Source organism: Typopeltis vanoorti, chromosome 8 (genome assembly GCF_054136105.1).
Source record: "Typopeltis vanoorti isolate ZY-2024b chromosome 8, IOZ_Tvanoo_1.0, whole genome shotgun sequence".
NCBI classification, from domain to species: Eukaryota; Metazoa; Arthropoda; class Arachnida; order Uropygi; family Thelyphonidae; genus Typopeltis; species Typopeltis vanoorti.
This window is the reverse complement of record NC_143556.1, coordinates 107,238,595-107,256,781: the sequence shown is the minus strand read 5'-3', so window position 1 is coordinate 107,256,781 and position 18,187 is coordinate 107,238,595. Positions and strand designations below refer to the sequence as shown.

Sequence of the window (18,187 nt, the reverse complement as noted above, 5' to 3'; positions counted from 1 at the left end):
GTTGGCGACGTCTTTCATTTCTTTCTCCCCTTCAATGATAACGTCCAAGAGTTAATTAAATCTCATTCTGAAGAATTGAGTGATTCCGACCTGCTAAATATAAATGCACAGCAGGAAAATTCCGAAGAATATGAAGAAAATTTAACCACCGATATAGTCAGCCAAAAGAGATTTCACAGAAACAATTTGAAAATATTTTTCGTACAATCGAAGTTTTTAAGCAGCAATGCTTACAGGCTGACCCTGATGAAGGGAGAAGCAGTAAAATTTGCAGAAGAGTAGAAGAGGCAATAGGGCCATACCGTCGGTTGTATGAAAAAAAGAAACAAAATGGCCGTCAAACTACATTAGCGTACCTTTTGTTAAGAAGTAGAATGATAAAATTTATATTCTGAATATGTTTTATTGTCTTTCGGCTTCATGGTTTTCCTTTAACTAGACCCTGAGACATACCCTAATGCTTTTATAAAAAAATTAAGGTTCAAAAAAGAAATTCGAGGAACGAATTATACTTTTTCCCATAGGTTATTATATTCGATTAGTGCGTTTTCGATTAATTCTCCTGTTTTAAGGAACGCATTAGGCGCACTAATCGAGGGATTGCTGTAGCTTATTCTTAAAACATTTTTTCTGCTCCGTCCAACGTACATATTGAACTCTGTTTGGATAAACAAAATATCTAATTTATTAACAACAGCATCGATTCTTTGGGAGTATTATTCATGAGTCTGATATAGGGAAGTTAATATTTTCCCTATCTTCTCTTATTAAGCCTTGTCAAACGAGGCTGAGTTGTCCGGTCGCGAGTAAAGTGGAAATTTCTTTATTCATAAAATTTTGTTTATAGCATAAAATCTTCGTTTACACTGGAGCTAACAGTAGCTGACGCTATAATCAAAGAGAGTTAGGCTAACCTTGCAGGAGTGAAATCAAACCTTAGTGTCATCTAGTACAATATCATGTAAATCGCCCTTGCGGCTCACATCATTATCCTGCTGACATACTACCTGTACAGATATACCCTTATCTGTACAGGATAGTTTGAAAGTATCCATAATAAACGTTTTTTTATTATCGGGACATATTTTGTTCAATCAAGTTAATAGATACGTTTCTTCGCTTATCTCAAGAATTTACCTGAGAACAAGAGGGATGGGAGGCGTTATAATTATATGAAATTTTATACTTTGAAGCTGGGGGTAAAGAAGTCTCTTGTAGTAATTAGGATATTTTAAAACAGTATGATGTTGCTATAAACAAAGATCTTTTATATAAATATCTAGCTGTGTTGTTTTTTAATCGAAAATATGATGATAGAAAAGCAAGGTCATTGTAATAAATGATCTTTTCTGTTTCATATGAGAGAGCCACTGTCCCTATATATATATATATATATATATATATATATATATATAAAAATCACTCATTCTTTCTTTCGTAATCATTGCTGAGAACGAGAGTTGGTGCTCCCTGTATGATTCCAAGATCAAAAGACAGTGCTGAATATCAGTGGCTAGTTCGCCAAGACAAAGAAATTTTCTAGACATCGTGTATCAAAACCATGCTAATTGCATTCTTCAATTACAAAGGGATAATCTGTTATTTCCAGAAGGAAAGACTGTTGCTACTTAGAAGTACTGTAATGTTACTTGGTGAAAATCAAGCACGTACGACCGCATTGGGAATTGTCTGGTGGCTATCGTTACATGATAATGCACCTGCTCACACAGCAGTCAGAATGTAAATGTCCCTAGTTCTGACTCACAAGCACGTTACTATGTTCAGATATTATCCTTACTTACCGGACTTGGCTCCATCAAACAGTTTTCTTTTTCTTTTTTTTTCCTTCAAAAGTATGAATGCTGTAACAAATGTATCCTGTTCTTTGAGGATTACTTTGAGGGAGATGAGTAAGAATTATTGATATTCTCATTACTTTTTATTTTCACTCTGCATGCGCGCGCGTGTGTGTTTCATGTATGTGCTATCGCTGTTCATTCATCACTTTCTCATTGTCATTTCGTGCCGAATTATGATTCAGTGTGCATTACTCGATTGTTTACGGACTGTTATGTTGCAGATTGTTGAATCTTGTCGCCGTCGTGATACGTTCTTTCGTGGATGAATAGAAAACTAACGCAATACTTGTTAGACCTGTAGGAGATGCCATTTAAAAATTTGGAATATTAAAATTTAAAAAAAAAAAATAATCCTTATAAGGACTGGCTTAAAGGGGCGAAGCAAGAATGCTTTTCATATTCCCCGTTGTCTGTAGAGGACAGCGTAGGGATAAGGTGTTCTTGAGCTATTTAAGCTCTGATCATGGCAGGAGGGTAACAGCAATAGCCGAGCCTCAGTTAGAACTTCATTGGCTACAGCATTGCCATCCATTACCCTCCAAGGGTATTGGATTGAATGAATCAATCACCGACTATGTAAGTAAAGGTGAAATCTCAAAAATACGGACGATCTCTAGGCCACTCCATAGTGGGCGAAAGACCGTCCTAATCTCAGCGTTGGTTCCACTCAGTGACGGGCTCCCCGACCACTGAGCAGAACCGCTCATATTCCGAGGAAAATAATTCACCAGCAAGTACCCCTCAGCGGGCCGTGCCCGAGAACACTTTCCCCGGAGACGCAAAGTGCTCCCTTAGGGCAAAACCTAAGAGAGCGAACTCATTAACCCAGGATAACAGCAACAGCCGAACCTCAGTTAAACTTCATTGATTCAGCATTGCCATCCGTTACCCTATATGGGCATCTCATATAAAATCAATCACCGACTATGTAAGTAAAGGTGAAATCTCAAAAATACGGACGATCTCTAGGCCACTCCATAGTGGGCGAAAGACCGTCCTAATCTCAGCGTTGGTTCCACTCAGTGACGGGCTCCCCGACCACTGAGCAGAACCGCTCATATTCCGAGGAAAATAATTCACCGGCAAGTACCCCTCAGCGGGCCGTGCCGGAGAACACTCTTCCCGGAGACGCAAAGTGCTCCCTTAGGGCAAAACCTAAGAGAGCGAACTCATTAACCCAGGATAACAGCAACAGCCGAACCTCAGTTAAACTTCATTGGTTCTGCATTGCCATCCGTTACCCTATATATGTATATATGTATGTATGTATGTATGTATGTATGGGCATCTCATAATAAAATCAATCACCACATCTCATGGTCGATTGATTCACGGTCCAGGCTCGATTTTCAGACCTTAAAAAAAAAATGCCTAATAGATAAAAATATATACAAATTTTATTAGTCTATCAAAAAGGTGTTAAAAAAAGAATAGATAAAGTAGAGAAAATTTTAAATAATTTTAAAATTACAAATTTTATTTAATTTCATTTTACATTTCCGTATATATTTTATAAAGTAAATTTAATTCTCCAATATATATATATATATATATGATCACTGAAAAATAACAATCTGCGAAATGTAAATTTGCTGTAATAGTTATATTAGAAGCTGTTACTAGAAAAACGCTTTCATTAATGAATGAAGCACGGGTGTATCTCGTTGTCCTTGTTCGGCGTCAGAATGGAAAGGTCAAATTCTATTTTTGTCTCATAATGGAAAAGTTTCGTGAAACTATGTGCGGGAAAATTAACATGCAGGAGAATTGCATATGGCTGAAATGTAATAAATAGATATGGTTTCTCTGCCCTTTAATAAACGCCGGTAATTATAGTCTTGCCGGTTCTCAGTAGCCTAATAAAAACGCCCAAGGCGGAACAGTAGTTGATAGGTAACAACAGCCTTCTATTTTCTTTTTTAGTCTCGGCAAGATATATCGTTGCCTAAACAATGTAACTGAGCGCCCTCTATTGCTGCATGCAAGCTACGCGAATTTTTGTGTTTATCGTCTGCTGGCGCCTACAAGTCTAAAAAATGACTACTGTCGATGTTTGCTCACGGTTTTTAAGCTTGTTACTCCATATGTTATAAAACATTGACTGATTGTTTTATGGTTCCTTAAATAGCTGCAGCGTATGCCGCACACATATTAAGTCTCATGGATCTAATTACTGCGTTTATAGATGAGAGAATAAATTAAGCAATACTATAATACAGTACTACACACAGCATTTTGCAAAATATGACGTTCTTTATTCTGAACTTTGTGATCTTAATCCAGTATAAAGCACATCCCAAGCTATGACAATATCCACATCCTTACACTTAATAAAATAAAAGTCTTAATGTTCATATTGAAGTGGAATTTTACATTCAACGTGATTTTAAGATTATTCATTGCAATGAAATAAGAGACACAGCTGAAGAAAATGCCTTAAATACGCAAGTATTTAATGCATGTATGTATATTTATAAACGTACAAACAAAATCCCGAGAGTAATTAGCCATAGTTCGAGTAAAATGTACTGTGAACATAGGATTGTCAGGGTTGGTAACATTGATTATCTCTAATCTTCCTATACTGTTTATGACAAAAATTTGGCTTCAGAAGGTCAAAGGTTTGGGTGAAACAAAGAAGATATAACTTTTTACTTTCTATATAAATAAAAAGTTATTTGTAAAATGATTGCTATAAATATCTTTTTAAAAAATTTTATGGACTTAATCTATAACGGTTTGAAATTAAAATTAAACAGCATGGTTTACAAAACACCATTTAATTATTATATTAAATTTTCTATTTAAATGAAGAGAATGCTATTGACAACAAACTTTTCTAAAGACGTCCACACATCCCAACGATTTGGTTCAACAAGCTGCAGCATACGAGCCAACGGATATATTTAAATATAGAAGACCAAAAACTATATTAGCCTCCTATAGCGATACATAATCTCCATGCCCATTCAGGGCGAGCAAACTGCTCGTAAATTTTACCCTCACTGTAACCACGACAGATAGCGGGGAATATGAAAAGCATCTTGCTTCACCCCTAAAGACATAAATGTCAATTGTCAATTGACAACAAACGTTTGAATTCAACACATAGGCAGATTACAAATAAGGTAAACTCATGACATTCTGTATTTATTAAATACTATTTCATTTAGGCTATTTTTTTTCTGGCGAGGTTGATATAAGTTAAGGGGATAAAAAAAAACCCTTATTGTTTTTCAGCCAGTAAGCGAAACTAAGATCGAACACTACGATCTGTAACGTGGATACGCTGGATACGATAATTCGGATACGCTGACAGTTCGTCGGCATGAAACGTTACAGATCGTAGTGTTCGATCTTAGTTTCGCTTACTGGCTGAAAAACAAGAAGGGATTTTTTATCCCCTTAACTTACTATTTCATTTAAATGTATAAATACCAAATATTTCTTGATGTCCTTCTGTAAATCGCCGGTAAGAAGTTAAGGTGATATTTATCAAGAACAGTTGAATAATTGACCCAGTAAATGTGCCACATCCAGTGTACGGGGAGATTAATTTCTAATACACATTTTATCAGTAATATTTTTCTTATTGTCTGCTATATTCCTTCAAAAAGTCATGATTCTGCAATTTTTCTGGTACCATATTTAGTAAGCCTTGTTGGACACCATTTGCGACACCCGTTTTGGTAAAGACTGTTATCGTAAATATGCAGTGTTTAGGATGTAATTTACGAAACTGTTTTCTCATACTGTAAAACTGCCTTTAAAAGCATGCTTTCATTTTTGAAGGCAGTTTTACAGTATGAGACTTTTCTCTTACTTATGATTTATACACAGATCGAGAGTTTCCTCGTAAAAAAAAAAAAAAAAAGTTTGAAGCATGTGATATTCTAGATTTATACATAAGCACCCGATTACATTGAATATTTTAGAACGTTTCTAAGTGCAAAGCTATTTTGTTTGTCGGTAGGATATAGTAATGAATATGTATTGCTTTTTTTCTTTTATTAATAGCAATTTACCTGTATTAATGTTTTCTTTAGTTTAAATGTTACATAGAAACTTGAGAAATTACTTATAATCTACTACATTGTTAATTTAAGGGGTCATTCGTCCCACTTTTTTATCTGTAGCTTGATATGAGTGATCTTCAACCATTATTGCTCGATATAATGGCGAAAAAAATGCTTGTGCTCAGTTATTTTCTTTCCTGTAATATTCATTTTTATGCTGGTGACTAAATAATCGCCCTTTTTTTTAATAATAATCGTTTAAAGGAGTTCAGCGGAAATTCCTTGAGTTGTTTGGCAATTTCTTTAAATTTCCTTAAGTGAAGTGTCATGCCTCGAAGGTAATTTTTCTAGAAAAGGAAAATAAAAGATGAACGACAGGAAACCTTCGAATTAAGTTGTAGAGTATAATGAAAACTCGCTCTGAAATGCCATAGACGGACAATTTCTCATTAAGTCCTCCACTGTTTTGTTCTTAATTTTACTCTCAAGCAAAGAGTTGTCTTAGAATGTGACGGTGTAATCTCAAAGCATTTTTTTTCTCTTCTTTGTACTCCGAACTGCGAGGAGCTCTCATCTTTTGCTTTACGTTCCAGTAGCCATTATATTTCTTTACTTTCTTATTTCTCTCGTTAATGTGACTTTTTTTTTTTTTTTACTTTTTTTATTTGTAACACAAAAGGGAAAAAATATACATGTTGTAGATTTAATGGAAACTACACTTTTGTTTTATTTTTTGGTAAACGAATTGAACGCACTTTCAAAGATGACGTATAATTAGAAAGAGATAAAAATATATATACAGTATTGAATTGAATAATGCCCTAAATTAAAAAAAAATTAATTATGCTTTGCTATTAAAACATAAAGTAATCCATTGTTGGATGATTATAAAACCAAACAAATAAATAAATTCAACAATGAAAAAGGTGAATAGCGCGAAGTAGCAATCTCCAGAGTCCTTATTATTACTCTCTGTATAAATGTGCACTCTGTGCCCGATCTCTAGAGAATTAATCTTGGTTATGGATAGTACCAGCAACAAACGACTTTATCTATCAAACTAGTAAGCTAAATGACCAAGTCGTATACTTCAGAGGTTCATATAAAACTCTTCTTAATTTGGAGCCATTTAAAAGCAAGACAGCTAGCGGCTCGGTGACGCTTATTAGTTGACAGTTGCCTGTCGGTAGCACTTGTCGTCTAACAGCCGAAGTAATCTGTAGACCACTCTCTGTAGTTCAAATGACAGAGTTGACGTGTCATTCTTATAAGAAATCCGCTAGGAAGAAAGCGTGGACCGTAATGCTCTTGAGTCACTGCAGATCTGATCCAATAATGGGCGGAATACTTCAACTACTCAACCCCATTATTTGTCAGGGTTATGGCGACCATTACTGAGTAGCTGCTAAAGTTAAGACAACGGTGCTAAATTATTATTATTACAAGTAATATCAATATATGGACATCGTTTACGTATTATTTTACATTAAACGAATCTATGTATTTGTGATTTGTATTTGAAAAAAAAAAAAGATGACCTATGGAGCGAGGAGGTAGTACTGAACAAAGTTGATTATCCCTTTGTGTAGTAGACTCCTTTTGTAGTAATTGACAGCATCGTTTTGCATATAATAAATCTAATATTTAAATCGCAAACAACTGCGTATGGTTTGTTTATTAAAGGCCGTATAAGCGGCAATGTCACTTCCCCTGCCTTACTGTTGACAGCTTAGTTTGGGTAGCTTTCCTTGAATTTTCATTGAAATAAGCGATTTTGCATATGAATACTGTTCCATATTATATCCTGTTTGCATCTCGACTGCATTTATACCTCCAGAGACTTCTGTTTCTTCTTCTTCTTCTCCGCTGTAGAAAGGAAAATATAAAAGTAGTCAACGCCTGATTCACTCCTGTCGCAAAACTCACCGGACGCGTAGTTCCGGCGTCTACAAGTCGCACCAATACAAACTCTGAGTCATCATGCAGTTAAGTGACTAAGTTCAACTTCCCAGAACATTCAGAAATGCACGCGCCTTGCTGATCGTATTTACGATAACGATCCTGATAAAGAAGCTGATCTGAAATTTAAGTTGACACAAGCAGAATGGAAAGTAAGATATGCTCGTCAGGGTCCCCAAGCAACGCGATTCGAAAATTACTTAGAAACAGAATAAAACCAATGATAAAAATGTCATTGGGTAAGAATTTTCTTTTCTTTTTTTTTTTTTTTTTCGCATACTTTGGAAATCTCAAACACGAGATGTATATATTTAGAAATCTATATTGCAATGAGCATAAAGTTGTGAATAAAGAAGAATGCTTAATAACTTGAGATCCAAATACCTGAGATTATTCTAAAAAAAAGTTACGAGATTGAGGGAGGGGGGGGGGTAATGTTTGAATAATTTAAATAAATGAATATTCCAAGGAGGTTGTAACAGTCTGAGTCTTGTCCGTACAAGATGGGTGCTGCATCCCTCTAAGGGATAAGTAATTTATGTCTGTACATGTGTGTTTGCGGGGAAGTTCACCGGATGAAAACTTGAGAAAAAAAATCCGTCATTGCCGTATGAGGGTGGTTAACTCAGTTGAAAAGTCAGAATAAAGATTCTTCACCTCCTAGACAGGATTCAACTCGTATCTCGTACCATGAATCAGCAATCTGACTTATGGAGGCTCCACAGCAATAGGTAGAGATTAAAAAAAAAAAAAATCCTCTCAAGTCGAACTATGAAGGTTGATGGAGACTGGTCGATTCGTGTGTGTTAATTTAGAAGAATATAAGGAGACATTTTCTAGAGATATTTACATGACGAATATCTTTAGAAAATGAATGCCTACCATCAGAGAGAGAGAGAACAAATGGGCGAAAGACTCCTTCAGCAATTTCCTTCATCCTAGTGGTTGATCAATATAGTTATTGCCTTCAGCATTGAGTCATGAGTTTGTAGGAAACGTGGATTTTTCATAGATTAAGTAATATCGTAAGCGGAAGGGGAGGCTTAGTTTCTTTTATGCTGAGGAAGTGAAATACGAGATATGATTGTGCCAAGAAACATTGGGAGAGATTAAAGTTGATGTAAGGACAATAATTTCATTTTATGCAGACAGCTAAGCATTATCAGTATCGATGTTTGAAGATGGAAGAATACGATTGATGTTTACTAGCATTAAAAGTTATCAAGGTCATTGGAATCTCCTAATAAAGACTTTCATTACAAACTCATCTTTAGCACTAAAAGAGATCTTATCAATGCTGTTCTCGTAGAGTTTTAGTCCTGGGACCGTTGCCTTTGTGACGGGATCCCTGAGAAACAGATCTGAGACACACCTATGAAAGTCACTCATAGCCTACTTATAAAAATAAATAAATAAATAAATACATTAATATTAATAACGCGCTATGGGTACAGCTGAGAGCAAATGATCACCACAATTGACATTCCTATCAACTGATTTATTCATTTTGGTCATTAATTCAAATTTTATTATATTTTTACGTCATTAATTATAACAATTAACTGAAATATAGAAATATACCGAAATAAGAAACATAGCCATTTCTTAGAATATCAAGGTAATAAAAATGCAGATTTAAGAAACAGGGACATTATTCCTTCCTTAGGTTCAATGTTATTCTATGAATAATACTTTACTGCTTAACTCTTGGTGTTTTGTATGCGGTGAGCTGACTTTCTTCTTTCAGTGTAGCAAGCACCCTTCTTTGAACGAAGTTTTGTACGCTATCGCTAGCTGGAATGTATTCTGGATATGAAAAACATCACCGAGAAGAGCGAGTGGAGGGGGGGGGGGCGGTTGACTCTTAGAGCTTCATGATTCCATATGCTATTTACATCTGACGCAACTGCTGCCCTTGAAGAAGAACGTACCATGAATCGGTAATCTGAGAGACATTGAAAACGATTCCATTTAGAATATTATAAAGAAAAAACCAAAGCTTGCATGCTGTTTGTAACTAGAAACTTTGTTGCATGAAAATCTGTGTTTTGAAGTATTCAGATTTTTTTTTCTTTTCTCCATTTGATCAATTTTAAAATTAAAACGCGTTTGCTGCGTTAGATTGCTGTTCAACGTTGAATTGCATTCATTCCCTTGAGTTCTTTAAATGGATTACTGTTGATTTCTCATCGAGTTAAATGTCATGCGCATAATGAACAACAATCAACTCAAGTAATATGTGATTTAACATGAAACACGTGAACAAAAAATTCAATTCAATTGTTATTGTTCTACCTGTGTGTCTTTTGGTTATAAAATATAAATGTAATAAAATTATAATAAAATTAAATGTTATAACATTATAATAAAATTGTACGGGTTTTTTTACAATTTTATTATTCGTCGAAGTGTGGTCGTCTAGACCTGCTTAAACCTGTACAGACAAGTTTCCTTATCAAAATAACAAGTGTTGTCGAATCATAAAATCCTCTCGGATACCTTTTTCAGCAAACCTCTTATTTGACTCTTATTTTACCGAATCATTACATAATATATCATCTTTTTTTATGAACGATTTATTAAGATTAAATATCTCTAATTTATTTTTTCTCCCAAATATGAATTAATTGCGATGTAAAGCGAGTTTCTGCTCATCAAATTAATTGTTCGAAACTTTTAATTATTATCCCCGGGTGGTGCTCGAGTGAAATCGTGTTGGAGACTTCATTTCACAAAGCTGCTTAAATTACCATTACCATAATCATTGTTGCAGAGTTTTTTTTTTTTTTTTTTCTCTAGTGTGATGATCAAAATGGGTCGTATTTTTATAAGAGGATGAGGTGGAGAACTAAAAAAAAGGAAGTGGTAAAAAAAAATGAAAATAAATAAAAAAAAATAACTCTTGGCTTTTTACCAAATTAAACGTTTCGTTCTTCTGGTTTATTTGGCAAGTTTCCAAAAGTTGGTTAATTGCTAGAATGCCGATGATTTTTAGTGTTAGCTCAAGACTCTTAAATCCTTATCTAACGATCGCTGAACAATTCATTTAACCGACTTTTTTTTTTTTTTTTTTGAATACGCCTCATTCCCCTGGGGCATTTACTGGAACAAATCACTGCTTTAGGAGGTTTTAGCAATCTTATCCACTTTGGACTGCTACTAATTAACGGTAAGAAAGTAATTACTTTAATAGAGCAAGGATGTGTTAAGGACATTATTCTGGCATTAGTATGGCTCCTTAGATTAAGAATTTAAGATTTTGAATACGATTTCTGAAGTTAAGAGCCTTCTTGAGATTAAATCAAAAATTACAACATCTGGTAATTTATTGTACCATAAAAACACATATTAGGATAGCGTGAGACTGACTGAATTTAATTTTTTAATTAACAGGAAATACATATATAGCATATATAAAAATATATTCTTTATAGTAAAAAAAAAAAAAAAAAAAAAAACTTCGACCAAAGATGCGTTTATAATGAATGAACCATTTTTCTGAATTTCAAGGTTTTCACCCTTCCCTAGTAAAATAATTTACGTGTGTTTGTGCGAGGGAGGGTGGTGTAGGCAACAACTGAGGAGCTTTTCGAAAGGATCTCGTGTTATTGATTTTCATATAGGCTACATTTCCTTTGTTATACTGCACGTTCTTTCTTGATGCCTAAGTATATTTAAGTAACTTTTGATCGCTAATCTAGCTATTGGAGATTTTCTGTCTTCTACTTTTGGTGCAAAGTTATTCAATTCAGTTAATATACATTTTTACTCCATTATCTGTATTTGTACTATTCATTGAAAGATAGCTTTATTATTTGTAATTATCATTATGATTTTTTTTCTAAATCCACGATTTGAACATTTGGAATGTTTTCGAAGATCTCATGCTTTTCATCGAATAGATGTTCGGATGCCAAGTACTTCAACTATGATTTTAAGGCTAATTAATGAGATGGGGAACTTGTAGATGGGCCATCGACGAAATCTTTACAGTCTGATAACGACGTACATCTAGTGTGAGTAACAAGAGTCCTGCATGTTCTATAAATGGGGAAGAAGAATTGAAGAATCCTGCCTCTGGAGTGGTAATGTGTAGTAGCACTACTAATTGAACGTTATTAGTTATGTTGAAGTGTGTTCGTCCAGCACGCACTTTAGCATAACTTCCAAGTTTGAATTTATCTTATCTTCGTTTATTTTTAACTCGGAGAAAGCTTCCAATATGATGGCTTTATTCTGCGTGAATGAGATTGTCGATGTCATTGATTATTGTGTCATCTTCATGATAAATAACTTTCATTTTCTTGGTTGATGGGACCGGCATTGATGTGATTGTTGTGAGCTGTCTGCAGCAGAAATGGAATACAACAGAATAGAGAGATGTTTCTCAACTTTAAATTTTCTCTAAAAAGAAGAAGGGGGGAAAAAAAGAATACTCGCATTTCATATTATGCAGGGGTAATGGGTTAGTTGATTAAAAAAATAAAAAATACGTGCGTTAGATATATATTTTAATATCTTAATACCTACTGTTAAGTTTTGGAAAAACGAAATTATTTCAGCACACTTGTTCCCCAGAATGTCTGTTCTTGGATATACATGTCCGAATGCTAGTAATGCCTGATTTGTAACGGTTAAGAGCTCCAACATGATGGAAATTGCATATTGGAATAACAAGTTGGAAGCTTCTTCCTTGGTACCATATATACTGCTTGGAAAGAAGTCAACGGACATCATGGTGTGAGGAACATACAGCCATGACATCCACCTTAATAAGATGGAGGACATCCTTTAGTTAGGACGACTACAGCAATTATAAGGAGCATGCATCCCACAAGCGTACGATAGCTATCAATGGGAAATTTGGACCATTTTTCCTGTAGGCATGTAACGAGGTCTGGACTGTCGTGGAGCGGAAGTCCCTTAACCTCACCCAAGGCTCCAGTTCATCCCACAGATGTTCAGTAGGGTTGAGATCAGGGCTCTGTGGAGGCCAGTCAAGTGTGTTGACGCTCATCTTTGCAAACCACGAAGTTACAGCAGCAGCTGTGTGATGGACCATACCATCACACAGCTACCTCCGAATTTCATAGTTGGGGTTACGCACTCTAGTAAAAGACGTTCACCGAGCGTCCACCATACTCACATCCAACCATGTGGTCTGTAGAGGGTGTAGTGTGATTTGTTGCTCCGTTACATATCTTTCCAAGCTTGCATGGAAAGGTAGAGGTTCTTTGCACCATTGAAGACGACGCTGTATGTTGGTTCAGGTAATTTGGGGCTTGCATATTGCGGTCCTACCATGGAAACTCATATGTTGTGAGCCTTGGTTTTGAATGCTTTTGTGAGATTCATGTTCTAATCGAGGCCCGAACCTCCTGATTCAACATGCCAGCCGACAAATGGGGTTTTGTTCTTTTATCCTTCGTAGCACCTACGATCACGTTCAGTGATTATGGTGAGTCGTCCACTAAGGGTAGCACTTGCAGTTGATTCTCTGTTCCCCCATCTTAGTATGACATTAATGATTATTTCCCTGGGATGGTTCAGTTTGTAAACAATTTGCGGATTGTTATAATAGGCCTGCAACATGGCATCCTATCGCAATGCCTCTTTCAAACTCTCTCAATTCTCTCCTAGCAGCCATTTCACCCGGACACTGGCTTGGGATCATCATATTCCTCCAATTTATGCCGGCTACAAACACTTGACTCGTTACATGGAACGATGCAACTTACCCATGGGGATGTCCGTTGACTTCTTTCGAAGCAGTGTATATAGGAAGTTCTAAAGAGAAAAAATGCGTTATTAAGCCACTGCAGTTGACATTCGATTGTTATTTCAAAAATTACCACAGTGATTTCAAGTAGTAACAATGTCACAACGAAGTAAACCGCGTCGTGTGATGTTCTGCCTTCCTTATTGAGTTGTAGCATAGAGAAGAAAGAGTGTTTCGCAAACCATTAGTGATGATATTGATCGTAAGGTATCCACAGTGAAATGTGAAAACTCCTGTCACCGTACATCAATATAAACATCAGTAAAAGAAATACAAAAATGTTTCATATTTTTAAGTTAAAAAAATCGCAACATCCAGTTTATGGCAAGCACTGGATTAATTTTTGTATTATTCTGGAAGCTTTAAAAAAAAAAAAAAAAAAAAAAAAAACCTACCAGAATATAGGTAGGGAAACACAAAGTAAGAAACAAATATAAATCCCGTAGAAGAAAAGATTGTATTCCTTCAAACACACGAAGCCCTTCTCACCAAAGATTGATTTAACGATTCTCGGATGGTAGTAATATAATATTTTCCATCACTACCATCCTCCTAAAAATGAGTAAAGCAACTTAGGTTGGGTTTATTAAAACGCACTTAATTCGCTCACCGTAAATCGTTTTTACAGTGTGATTATTCATATTCGACACCTTTGCTGAACTTAAGTGGTTCAGAAATATGTCTGCCGGTTTCTGAACCATTTAAGTCCAGCAATTAAGAGATTTGATAATTTCTGTTACCTTCCTGAAAGGGAAAATTTCGATCAAAAGCAACTAAACTTATATATATCCATTTTATACATTTTTAAATACAAATTTGCATAATTTTTTTTTGTTCTTCTGTTTGTTTTCTATTTATTACATAGTAGTAGTTGGAAGCCTTGGAAGTTTGCCGTACGAACAGACCACCGTAAAGAACGCGTGTCACATTCGACGTTCTGTTAATGTGTTCATCCCACAACATTTCCGCTCAGTATTTCCAGTTCCCTGGTGATCAGCGTTGTTGACACGTACTGCGAATTCAACTTCTCTTTCTCCCACTCCTCAATGTATTTCTAAAATTCTCACGGAACAACCTAATAGTTGTATTTTTTATTTCTTTCTATTCCTCAATCGTGAAGTTTCGTATAATTTGAATGTTTCTCATTTCTATTAAAGTGTTGGTAAAAAAAAAAAAAAAATTATATAGTGTTTCCAGTTTTCAAGCAACTCGGGAAGATAATGCTTCAAACTTAACATAAACATTAACATTCCACTAAGAAAGAGTCATCATTTAATTAACGTAACACTGCGGCAACCCATATGGAAGAGTTATACTCCCACAATTTTTTTTTTTCATAACTGCTGTCTTCCGTTGCAAAAAGAATATTAGCTGCTGATTGCAATGAGTATGAAATTCAGCTAACTTGTGTTCAAGCTTTTGAACCACAGCAGATGCAGATTATTGTTGTTATATTTTACTCAAAAACCTCCATAGTTTAGTCGATGAGTTAGCCAGTCTGAATAGGAGGTGGGGGAACTACTAGCCAGGAGAAAACACACAAAATTGGCACACCAAAGTATATACCAGGGGTGTCAACTAATGTTTGCATAAGATCTCCATTGTCCATACAGATATACCTGCGAGCTACCTTTTTCAAAATTGGAGTATAAGGTATAAGATTTCTAATTTATGTTTAGACAAAGAAAAAATTATCGTAATATTATTTATTATTACAATATATTATTATAATTATTATAATATTAATTAGTTATAATGCTTAAAAGGATATTGCAGTTTTTTACCGCAATATCCTTTTAAGCATATTGCAGCATTATTTTAACCATTATTTTAAAGCTGATTAAAATAAACATTTCATTTTGAACTTCCTGATGAACCAGCATTACTTATTCTACACTGCTTCGAGTTCACAATTTTTGCGTGATTTGGTGTGTAATTAGTCAGTGCATTTCTCAGACTTGACTCCAAATGCTTGAATGTTAATGTGGTACGATATTTTGACTTAATAATGTTCATTTGTGAAAATGCCGATTCGCACAAGTATATCGAACCAAAACAAGCATAAATATTTTCCGCACATATTCTTAAGTTGGGATACTTGCATTCCGGTAAATATTTCCAAAATCTCTCTTCGTGTGCCCTTGCTTTGACGTAAACATAATTTCTTATTGTTATTATTTCTTCTTCTTCTAGCTGCTCATCAAAAATAGAGGAAAGGTTTTCTGCTATTATTTCTGGCTTTCCGTTGGTATCAAATGGAAAACTCATGAAGAGAATTCCATTCTCAAGTTTCTTGAAATTCTGAAAACGGTCGTCAAATTCTGCAATTACGTTCCGAATTTCACCAATATATTTATTTCCGTTGAAATTAGCAAAAGCAGTACTACTTACCATTGTGGGGTCATAATCGGAAAATTACATAAATTGTTATTTTCAAGCTTCACTATCAGTTGATTCAATTTTTCTTTAAAAGCATTGATAGAACTAATCATATCAAAAATTGTTTTTCCGGGACCCTGAAGTTCTAGGTTCAATTCATTTAATTTACTGGTTATGTCGGTCAAAAAAACTAAATCCAATAGCCAAATATCATCTTTCAACTGTTCGTATTCGTTGCCCCTATCGGCAAGAAATTGTTTAATTTTTTCAATTAAATCCCTAAATCTTTGAAGAAATTTGCCCCGACTTAACCACCTGACATCGGTATGCATAAGCAGTTCAAAAGGTCCATCATTATCACTTTCTTCCATTTGCGACTTAAAAAGGCGCCTTTCCAGAGTTTTTGCCCGAATTGAATTGGAAATCTTGAAAGCTATGTTCATAATTTCTTTCATACTTATAACTTTAGCACACAGCACTTGTTGATGTTAATACAATGATACTGTAAGAAATTAGGAAAATCTTCATCCTGCCTACAAAGCGTGATAAAACCATTGCGACGACTTGTTAAAGCTGGTGCTCCGTCTGTGGTAATTGACACTAGTTTATAAAGAGGCAGTTGAATGGTCTTGCTGTATCTCTTAAAACTCGTAAATATATCTTCACCCCGTGTTTGCCCCTTTAACGGAATAGTAAGTAATTCTTCTTTAGTAGAAAAGTCTTTAAAAACCATTCTAATAAAAATAATCATTTGGGCGAGGTCAACTGCATCAGTAGATTCGTCCAACTGAAGTGAAAAGGGCCTGACAATCCTTAATGTCCTGCATTAGTTGCTCTTTTAGATTCGAATTTATTTCTTCTACTCGTTTTGCAACTGTATTTCGTTGATAGCAGCAACTATTTCTGATTTATTTTCAAAATTACAAAATAACGATTCAGCTGCTTGCAGCATGCTTTTTTAAAAATTGCACCATCACTGAAGGGTTTCTTATGTTTGGCAAGAATATGGTTCACTCCTAACGATGCAGTTGTTGCTGTCTCTGAGTTCGATATTATTTTAATGAAACATAACTGCTGTGATGACAAACTTTTCTTCAATTCTTGAATTTTGACTTTTCGTAAATCACTGTTACGTGGATAGCTGCTGTGCACCGATTTAAAGTGTCGTTCCAAGTTCCCTTTTTTTCGGCAGAGAAACACTTCCATTGCAAAATCAAACAACAACATTTGTCTTTGATCATAATAAAGAAATAATCATGTTCCCATTCTTGATGATAGTGATATGTCTTTGCTTTTTTCGTAGTAGTCACGATGGTACAATTTTAAATTACATTAAAACACTTTAAACTTCAAATTTTAAACTTGTAGCAGAGTACTAGCACAAAACAAACAACCGAGTTTATAATACTGCTATCGTCTATACATCGAGCTTCACGTGTTATGTTCGTACAGTGCATCAAAGCGAACAAAAACCCAAAGTGGGCGTGTCTATGAGGGCGCATACATTTCCAAGTACACTCCACAACAAAGATCTCATAGCGGGAAATTTAAATATTTTTATCTAATATTTGTAATTTTTCTATTGAAATTTTTTAAATGAAATTCAATTTAATATAATTAAAATATAAACTGGAATTATTGTACAAAAAAAATTAACGTAAATTTTAAATAGAACCATAATATAGATTATTATTTGATAAATAGGTTAGCGTTATTTATTTGCTTTATCGTATTCGGACTCATCTATATATTATTTTGAAAATTGAGACAAAATAAATTTGCGATCGATTCCAAAGTATTATGCGATTTACCAGTAGATCGTGATCGATGTTATTGATACCCCTGGTATATACGGTAAGACACCCCCCCCCCCTAAAAAAAAAACTGAACTTTGAACACACCCTTCAGTACACGCGGTATGAGATATGCCGTTCAGTACTTTTTTTTTCTTTTTTTCGCCATACCGTATATTTAGGCATAAGACTAAGTACTTTCTCCTAAAACTATTGTTACGAAAGTCAAACAGAGCAGATCGCTGCCCGTAAGTACGGCTTATTATTATTATTTTTGTGAAAGACTTATTAAATGCACACATGGAACAAATTAACAAAAAATTCGAGGAGTATGAGCATTACATACAGTTCAATAACGAGACCTCTGAAAAAATGTTAGGAACCGTGCGAGAAATAAAGACG

The 18,187-nt window shown here is 34.9% G+C and overlaps 1 protein-coding gene across 1 annotated transcript; it reads right to left on the bottom strand.

Annotated features, from left to right (window-relative positions):
• Positions 1-15,467: 15,467 nt before the first annotated feature.
• On the bottom strand, positions 15,468-16,007 carry LOC150104255 (general transcription factor II-I repeat domain-containing protein 2B-like). Its single transcript, XM_090396436.1, has one exon. The coding sequence runs from the start codon at positions 16,005-16,007 to the stop codon at positions 15,468-15,470; it is 540 nt and encodes a 179-aa protein (XP_090252562.1).
• Between the last annotated feature and the right edge of the window lie 2,180 nt (positions 16,008-18,187).

Excerpts from the sequence above, each read along its gene's own strand:
- LOC150104255 (XM_090396436.1), bottom strand. The coding sequence starts at position 16,007 with ATGGTAAGTAGTACTGCTTTTGCTAATTTCAACGGAAATAAATATATT.